Source organism: Corvus moneduloides, chromosome 19 (genome assembly GCF_009650955.1).
Source record: "Corvus moneduloides isolate bCorMon1 chromosome 19, bCorMon1.pri, whole genome shotgun sequence".
Lineage (NCBI taxonomy): Eukaryota > Metazoa > Chordata > Aves > Passeriformes > Corvidae > Corvus > Corvus moneduloides.
This window is the reverse complement of record NC_045494.1, coordinates 1,106,087-1,115,004: the sequence shown is the minus strand read 5'-3', so window position 1 is coordinate 1,115,004 and position 8,918 is coordinate 1,106,087. Positions and strand designations below refer to the sequence as shown.

Sequence of the window (8,918 nt, the reverse complement as noted above, 5' to 3'; positions counted from 1 at the left end):
TCAGCTCCTGGCCCTCTCTCTGCTACCCCTCACCTCTCCACGTTCACTTTTTCTTTCCTTAAAAGATAAATGACTTTTGCTTAAAAATAGGGTAATTAATTTCACACCTAATTAATGCAGATGCTTAGATCACTTTCCCTCCCAGGAAGCCAAAATAGATTTTCAGGACTGGAGGGAGAGGAAAAGTTGCTTTGATGAGTCACCCGGGGCTCATTTAACTATTTCTGTACTGGCAGAGAAGAGCCACTGGGATGGAGCCTGCAGCTCCAGGGAAACCAGCTCATGGATCAAAGAGAAACGGGGAAGCTCTGCAGTGCCAGCGAGGAGGGTCTCGACTCCTGGGGAGGCTCCTGCATCCCTGGGGCCAGGACGAGGAGGCTCCTGGGACGAGTCTACAACAAAAAAAGCTGCTCAAAAAACTTGCGGTTAGTGCGGACGTGCCCCGCCCCGCTGGAGCGGCCTGGGGACAGCGGCGGACACCGGACACCTACAACCAAAGAGCTGGTTACGGAGAGCGGGGGAAGCGCAGGAGCAGCTCAGCATCCCGGGAAGCGCAGCCGCGGCAGCGGGGCGAGCAGCCGAGCAGCAGAGGCAGCCAGGGAGCCCCGGAGCTCCCGCCAGCGGGACGGGGACAAGCGGTGACTGAGGGAGGGGACGCGCTCGGCCGGGTGCAGCGGGAAGCAGAGCGGTGGCACCGTGCCCGCGCAGCCCCGCGGCCGCACCCGCTGCCCAGCGCACCCAGGGCTCGGCCCCGCGACACCGTCACTTACTAACTACGGGCAGGGGCACCTCAAAACCTGGCCACTTCAACATCGGGGCTGCAAGGGAAACAGAAGGCAGGTTGGAGGACACCGGGACGCTTGATGGGAACAGAAGGTCGTGGTTAAGGAGAGACTTAAGGCCACGAGCCGGTGGCCACCCGGCTCGAGAGCCCGCTGGCCACCCCGCACGCAGCGCCGGCGGGCAGAGGAAACAGGAGGAAAAAGAAGAAAAAGGAGGAAAAGTCGTGTTTATTAAGTCGCTGGTGCTGTGAGGAGGGGAAGGAAGGGCACGGCCAGCCGGGAGCTGTGGGAGTGCAGCGGCCGGGCACGGCGGGGGCTACGGAAGGGAGGGGGCGGCTTCCTTCCCCCCGTGCCGGCCATCGCCGCTTTCCCACCGCCGGGAAAGCGCAGCCGGAGCCTTGGCACGCGGGAGCAGTAGCAGCATCATCCCCTCAGATGCTCAGGGACAAGGCACCCGGCCCTAAAGCAGCTGTCGCTGCTCCCGCTCAGCGAAGCTGTTTAGAGCCGGCGGGGCTGGGCGCGCACAGGCAGCACCCGGCGTCCCCAGGGATGGAGCAGGGAACAAAAACATGGCCTGGGATTGCGCGGTGGGCGATGCAGGCGGTGAGGGCAGCACGCAGGCACGGCAGCCGAAAAAGACACCGAGGCCCAGCTCAATGCAATAAATAAAACTTTTATTCAAACAATAACTCAGTACAGGGCACAATTCTCTCTGGCTTTTAAAAAAAGGTTTTTCAGCACTTTACAATCTCCACACAGGCTTTGCTAGGGCTGGGTTTGTGGTTTTTTTCCCCCTCTACATTCAGTCATTCATCGTGAAATATCCTGGGTTAAAAATCCTTAGCAAAATTCGGACATCGATGCAGGAGGGGCTCAGAACAGTGTGCCCGTAGGCGAGGAGATAACCCAAAAACTGGTCCGGGGGGGGTCTATTGCCAGCAATGTCCCAGTAAACAGGCAATGTCAGAGGTCTTAAAAATCACATCAGAAAAAAGCGTGAACAGCTTTGCGGTGGAGACGGCCACGGGCACTGGGAGGGCTACGGCCGGGCTAGTGCGGGAGCGGGACCCCCAGTGCGGGGTGGGAGCCCCCCGGGCACTGCCGAGCCCCCCGCGGGGGCACAGCACTCGCTCAAGCCCGGTTTGGGGATGCGAGCACGTCCTCGGAGCCCCAGCCCTAACGTGAGGTAACAATACCTTGCTACAAAAAATATATATATATATATTTATAAAACAACCAGGAGTAACCCTTCCGGGGGGGTTCCCACGGCCGGTGGGACCCCAGCCCAGAAGCAGCCCTTTCCCCGGGGCGGGAGCTCTGTGCCATCCGCTTCTCCCAAAGCCACCGCGGTGGGATGGAAGCGGATCGGGCCGAGGGGGAGGCGCGGGGACGCTGCCCCCTCTCCGGGAACGGCATCCCGGGCGCGGGCATCCCGGATGCTCAGTAACAGTACGGACACCAGAGGCCATGCATATGTGATCCAGTCTGGGAGTTTGGTCCAGGCTCGTGCGGGGCGGCCGGCGCGGCCCCGGGGGGGACAGTGCATCGCTAACATCACACGGGAGGACAAACACCGGGTCCCACTAAGTGACAACTGCACCTGGGCTGTGAGCACAGACCTGGCAGCAGTTTCTGCTCCAAAAAGGCTTCAGAAACAAGGGCACTGTGAACACCAGGGAGGGGTGAGAAGCACCATGGTTTCCTTGAAGATCACAAGAGTTTCAAATCCAAAAGAAGTAGAGTAAGAGAAACGAAAGGGAAGGAAAAAAAAGGGGGGAAAGAAGCAGAAAGCTCTTCCAAGCAGCAAGGGGCCGCCGCGAGCCCAGGTGTCCTCACACCGTTGATACCAAACTGCCACTGCCGCTGCGGAACAAAGCACAGAGATGCCAGAGTGGCCGCGGGCAGCACCGAGCCGGGAGCCCAGCTCCCCTCACGGCACTGCAGGACCCACCACGGACAGGCGGCGAGCTCCACCCAGCCACGGGCTTGAGCTTAGCCCCAAGAGTGAGACGGGGCAGCTCCGAGGCAGAGAGGATGGAGAAGGTGCCGGGGACAGACCCCGGAGTGTGGGCTCTCCATGGCTTCACTATCCAGGCGTGAGCCCGGAGGAGGTTGGGAGACGCGACTCTCTGGAGGAGCACGAGGTTGGGGACACCAGGGCTGGCCCTGGGACTTGCCCTCCCTGGCTCTCCCCACTCTCACAGGCGAGACCTGGCCCCAACCCAGTCACTGCCAGTCCCCGGGGAGCCTGTGCAGGGACCCCTGCGGGGACACAGCCCCACGGCTTCGCCCACAGCCAACACCAACAGTTCGCAGGGAATGTGACAGGAAGGTGACATCTTACCTGCTGACAGACCTCGTCCCGTAGTCATCGAGACCCTGTGGAGAGGAGGGGAGGAAGCACAGTGAGGGATGTGTGGGCTGTGCCTGCTCAGGTGCCACTGGAGGGTCACATGAACAAACCAAAGTGCATCAGGACCCAGGGCCAAGAGCTGATGCATTTGGAGAGGAAAGGGAGATATGGAGATGGTTGGAGTGGGATTCAGACAGCAGGGAGTGAAGGTCACCACTCTCTGTGGAATTTATCTGGTCAGACATGGAAAAGCGACAGCTGGGAGAGCCCTGCTCTGCTCTGCCCTGCCCTGCCCTGCCCCTCCGTGGAACAGAGCTCTGGCTGCTGCTGAGATGCTGAGACTGTTGGAAAGGGACTGCACGACTGAGAGACACCAGTGAAATGTTCTGTGGAAAGAGGGGTTGTCTGTATTCACTCCCACCAGAAACCCACAGGGTTTTGGACCATTTTCTCCTTTAGCCGGTGCTGAGCAGGCTTTGCAGGGAGGGACCGAGGGGCAGATGGGACCAGGCCTAGAGAACACCCCTCAAGGACATCCCTCCTTGAGCAAGGGCCTGCCCCGGGATACGACTGGAGCAGCTCTGCTCTCCATGATAAACACGGGACCACTCCAGGAAAGAGGGGGAGTCTCTGGCCTTGGAGCTGGCCATGCACCAGGGATCAGAGAACCACATTCCCACCTGCCCAGGAATGCTCCCAGTCACAAAATACCAACCCCAGCAGCAAATCCTTGCAAACAGCAAGAAGTGGGGCTGTGCTTCCACCCCACTCCCTGCATAGAGGACAGATCCCAGCTGACAAGCACTGTTGAAGGGTCGGTGCTGACTGGCTGTTTCTCTCCCTCCTCATCCTCTCCCCATCTGCCAGCACGTGATGCCAACGCAGCTCACGCCACTGAGCTCATTCTGGTGGGGAGAGCTCCACTACACCAGCAGCTCCTGGGTTAGGCTGATCCCATCTGCTCGTGCATCCTCCCTGGCTTGTTATCCAAGAAGCCCTGGGCTTGCTTTGGATACTCTGGAATCCTGTCCAGGATCTGCCCCAGTGTCCCCACGGGACCGTCACCGGCTTGAACTGGCATGTGCCAGAGAAAACACTTCCAGCTGCCTGTGAGCAGCCTGTTTCTGGTGGGAGACTCCCATGGAGTCAGCAAGTGTTGTCCTTTGGGGGTTTACGGGGCCATTTTGTGCCACTGGCCCTGCGCCTTGCCCGTTCCTCCCCATCCATCGGCTCCCTGCATCCCTTCACCCCAGGGCAGGTGCTCGGCAGGAGCAGGGCGCAGGCAAGGCACGTGGTCACCAGGCACAAAACAGCCAAATTTCCGTAAATCCCAAGGGAAACATTGCGAGCGTCGGACTTACAGCTGTCGACCTAGTGTAAGGCTTGTAGTGAGCGGAGGGTGCTTGGCAGAGGCCACTGGAATAGTCTTTAATTGCACACCCATAGGGCATTAGGTAGTCCTAAAACAACGAACAGAGGTTGGAGAGCCGCCCTCGGCACCCCCACGCAGCCGCAGCACGGGAGCGCTCCCACTCATCCCATCCCAGCCACCGCAGCAGGGGCTGTGCCCGGGGACTTGCTCCGGCATCCCCCATTCCTAAACCGTCCGCCCGGAGTGGGAGAAGCCGGCGGGAGAAGCTCACCTGGGAGAAGGCGGGCACGGCCACGCTGTACGGCCGCTGCTTGAAGGTGTTGCCGCCCTGTGCCGGGAAGGCCTGGGAGGCCATGCCATAGTCCGGCGGCGGGATGGAGATGTCGTCCTTGTCCAGGAGGTTGCCGGTGCTGCTGCTCTTCCCCTGCTGCAGGCTGGGGGGCCCAGAGCAGAGGCATCAGCTCCATGCAGAAACCCCCAGGCCACCCATCCACTCATTGCAAAAGCCACCCAGAGCCAGCAACCTGTCCACCCCCCCGTGCTGTGAGTTATTCCTCACAAGAATTCCTAATTCCCATGCCAAGCACACAGACTCCCCATCACCCAGCACGATGCTCCTACCTGGTGTGGACCCGCTCGCTGCCATCATTGTCAAGGACCCGTGTGTAGGAGAAAGGAAACCAGCCCCTCCTGAAAGGCAAAGGCGGCGATGAAGCCAAACCCAGGTTTGTCCACGGAGGATCCAGACGAGGCTGCTCCCGAGGACACCCAGCACACTCACATTTTGGTTTTCTCGCTCTCTCCGTAGTGCCAGCCGTCCCGGGCCTCGGGCACCAGCAGCGTGATGAGGTCGCCCTCCTTGAAGCTCAGGAGGGTGCTGTTATCCCCAGCAGCGTGCGAGAAAATCGCCTGCACCCTCGTCCGGCCGTTCCTCTCGAGCCCGGCGGCCATGGAGCTGGAGCGTGGCAGTGTCTTGTTTTCAGCTGGGGGAACAGAGACCAGTGGGTGCCCCAAGTCCTTGACCCCAGGACCATCCCCAGGCACAGGACAGGCCCCCACCCCTCCTTATTTCAGCCCAGGTCCCACTAAAGCCTTCAGTGTGACTCACACCTTCCCCCTGAACAAGCAGGATCAGACTTTGGCATCACCCACCAGCCGCAGCAAAGGGAGCAGGTTCCCTGTGCCAGATTCCACATAATGTTCCTCCTGGAAATCCTGTGAAACCCCAGGGCAGAGCCCAGCTCCAGCATTTCCTAACGCCCAGGTCAAGAGGCACGAGCAGCGCTTGGCACTGAAGGGATGCTGTCGGTCACGGTCCCCTTCCCACCAGCACCCCCAATGACCATCCCCACGCGGTCCCCTGCAGCAGGGGCGGCTCCGGGACCCCGGCAGCGAGGCCGGGGCCTCACCTGAGGCGTAGCTGTTTTTCGCTGGCACGTTTTTGCGAACTGGGAGTGTATTGGAGTAAGAGTCACTCAGCTGCTTCTGAGGCTGGGGAGGAGATAAAGATTTGGGCTGTGCTGGCTTCATCTCAGACCAGTGGTTGTACCCATCGCTGTCAGGGCCTGAGACTCCGTTCATCACTGGCACGGCCTCCTGCGCCGACATGCGCTACGGAGAGAGGAGGGGAGGGGGACACGGGAGCGGCGTCATGAGGGCATCCCACTGCAGCTCCAGGGGCATCCCACTGCAGCTCCCCAGTGGGACACAGCTCCAGGGAGAGAGGCAGATCGGAGCTTCATCCTGTTGGGTTTACTTCCCAGCCAAACCAAACTGCTCTGGGGGGAGCAGTGGGGTCACCTCTATGGCATTTTATTGCTCTGAGCTCCCCTGCTAAGCTCCACTGCTCAGCTCGTGCCCCCACATCAGGGGGACACTCTCTTCTGAAGGGTCCTTCATCCCATGGGTCACTCCAGGCCTTTCTCCCGCAGTTACTGGGGTACCTGGGTTCAGTCCCACAGTTCAGGGGCCAGCCTGGACAGGTGAGTCCAGCTTGTGGGTTCCCCAAACAGCCCCTGGGAGCCCCTGCTCTGCCAGAGCTCAGTGACTCCGGTGGGATGAGGCGGGACAGGCTGCCCATCCCCACATCAGGCTCCTTCCCACATCCCAGGATGGCACAGCACGGAGCTGCCCATCCCTGCCATCAGTGACAGTCCATCCAAGGGCAACTTGCCGAGGACAGCGGTGACACCGGCCCGGGCTCATCCCTCTGGCTTTGCTCAGAAGGGCAGGACAGCTTCCACCACAGAGATACTTACTCCTACAAAAGGTGCCAGCTCCGGGGGGACAGGGAGAGGTTTGGCACCAGGGATGGGGTCAGAGATGATGAGGTTGGACTTGGATGTGGACAGAGGGCTGGGCATAATGGTGCCATTGCTGCTGGCAGCCATCTGCTGCATCAGCTGTATGGCGCGGTCCGGGATCTTGTTGGGATCCGAGCAGGATTGCTGCCACAGCGGCAGCTTCTGCGTCAGCATCTCCTTCCCCTGCAAGAGGAAAATGAGGCATGAGGGCACAGGGTGCTCTGTCCCCCTCCCTGGGCAGCACCACATGGATCCAGGGCTGAGCTGATCTGGGATTGATCAATGGCTCTGTGCATGGCACGGGCAAGATAACACACAGGGACATCCTGCTTCAGGATCTGATGGCAGCAGAGCCAGGAAGGTGTCATGAAGAATGGGAAGGAGGGAAGGAAAAGGTAATCCATCTCCCTGTCTCATTGCAAGATTTCCTGTGTGCAGCATCTCCAGGCTGCTGGGAGCTGGGCAGGGAGCCGGGCTCCACGTGGAGCAGGGAAATAAAACCTGCCCGAAAGGTTGGCAGGGCACAGCCGTGCTCCAGGCTGTCCCCACATCCCCAGGGATCAGCTGCTTCTTTTGAGTGCTCAGCCCCAACAGCCTCCAAGCCCCTGCGCTGCATCCCAGCCCCACTGCTCCCTGCCTGCAGGACTGGCAGCCACCTGCTGCCATGCTCCAAGGGGGAAACAGATGGAACCAAACTTGTCTTTGTTCACCCAGAATGTACAAGCATCCCGCTGTGTGACTCAGAGGGGGAAGATGTCCCAACCTCCCTGAGGTCACTCCCCAGTGCAGCAAAGGGTGACCCCATGTCTCTGCTCTGCCTCACCTGGAGACAAAATATGGTCCCACCTACCAAAACCCCTCCAAATCCCATTTCAAAGTCCCTGCACGTTTCCCCAGCATCAGCCATTGGGTCCAGCCTCATGATCCTGTGGAGCATCCTGCAGGCACCACGGGCAGCAGCAGGCTGGACACCCACCACGTTCTGGACAAGCCACTTCCAAAGTCTCTCCTGCAAAATCCCCCTCCGTGTGCTGCTGCAGCAAGTTTTTGATTCGTTCCTGCTGACCACCAGCCCTGGGGGGTATTTTCCCCTCCTGCACTACGCTCGCCAAGCCAAGCATGGATCCAGCCTGTGGATGCGCCAGGACAGAGCTGACTAATCCCAACTGCCTCTGCTGCTCCAGTGCCAAGCGCGGCGGTGACAGATGGCTGCTGTGAGCCACGGAGGGCGGTGGCGGGGAACAACCAGAACGGAGCACGAGGCTGCGGGAGCAGCACCGGCGCTCCCAGCCCTCGTCTGGATGGATTCTGCTCCAGACCGATGCGGGTGCTGCCGCTTCCCAGGCGGGCAGGGGGCAGCTCCAGCCCTGGTCCAGGAGATGTGGGCAGCCATGGGCAGGGGGGATTTGGAGCAGCTGCTCCTGCTGGGGCATCTTCCCCGGGGTCACCTGCTGGTCCATCACCCCCTCGGTCCCTCGGGCTGCAGGGGCTGCACCAGCTGTGGCTTTTGGGATATCAGTCTGCTCTATGGGATGCAGCTTGAGCCGGGAGCATCCACCCAGCGATGGGGCAGCCAGGACCGGCTCTGGCGGGTCCGACTCACCTTGGCGTGGTAGGTGATGGCGCTCTTGGCCACCGCGCACTGTTTCTCCACCAGGAAGCAGAACCGTCTCCTCTCTTCCGTCAGAGCTGTCTTGTAGCCATCGGAGACGTAGTTTTCCAGCTCCCCTTGCTTGTTGCTGATGGCTTCGATGTACTGGAACAGGGAGAGGAGCAGGGAGGGGGCTGCCGGCACCGCTGCCCACCGAGCGCGGGGCAGGGCGCAGGCGGGGACCCCGGCACGGGACACACACGTGTGCCTGCTCAGCCCCCCCGGCCCGCCCTTACTCATCGGAGCCCCCCACGCAGAGGCGCTGACTCAGCCCGTGGGCTGCACGGGACGAGCTGTACCCAGCGGCCGCCCGCTCACCACCCGGGCTCGGAGGCGCTGGCGGGGGCTGGGGGCTGCCCCGATGGCCCGGGACTGGCAGCGGCCCCCGCAGCCCCCGGCTCGTCCCTGCCAGCGCATGAACCAGTGGCTCCCGGCCCAGGCTGAACGCCTCCGGCAC

General features: G+C 61.1%; 1 protein-coding gene across 8 annotated transcripts in view; it reads right to left on the bottom strand.

Moving 5' to 3' along the window:
* The window catches only part of BAIAP2 (BAR/IMD domain containing adaptor protein 2), a 39,684-nt gene that overhangs the window by 3,131 nt on the left and 27,635 nt on the right, over positions 1 to 8,918 (bottom strand). Inside the window, exons 7-15 of one of the 8 annotated variants that reach the window (XM_032129432.1) lie at positions 8,414 to 8,566; positions 6,766 to 6,993; positions 5,917 to 6,118; positions 5,289 to 5,490; positions 5,129 to 5,197; positions 4,779 to 4,941; positions 4,497 to 4,595; positions 3,127 to 3,161; positions 771 to 818 (exon numbers count right to left, since the gene is read on the bottom strand). In XM_032129432.1, coding sequence (XP_031985323.1) covers positions 791 to 818; positions 3,127 to 3,161; positions 4,497 to 4,595; positions 4,779 to 4,941; positions 5,129 to 5,197; positions 5,289 to 5,490; positions 5,917 to 6,118; positions 6,766 to 6,993; positions 8,414 to 8,566 — 1,179 coding nt within the window. In that variant the 3' untranslated portion in view covers positions 771 to 790. Of the gene's footprint in view, positions 1 to 770; positions 819 to 1,435; positions 2,646 to 3,126; positions 3,162 to 4,496; positions 4,596 to 4,778; positions 4,942 to 5,128; positions 5,198 to 5,288; positions 5,491 to 5,916; positions 6,119 to 6,765; positions 6,994 to 8,413; positions 8,567 to 8,918 lie in introns of those variants that run through there. The other 7 variants (XM_032129431.1, XM_032129430.1, XM_032129437.1 and 4 more) reach the window with 7 other exon arrangements.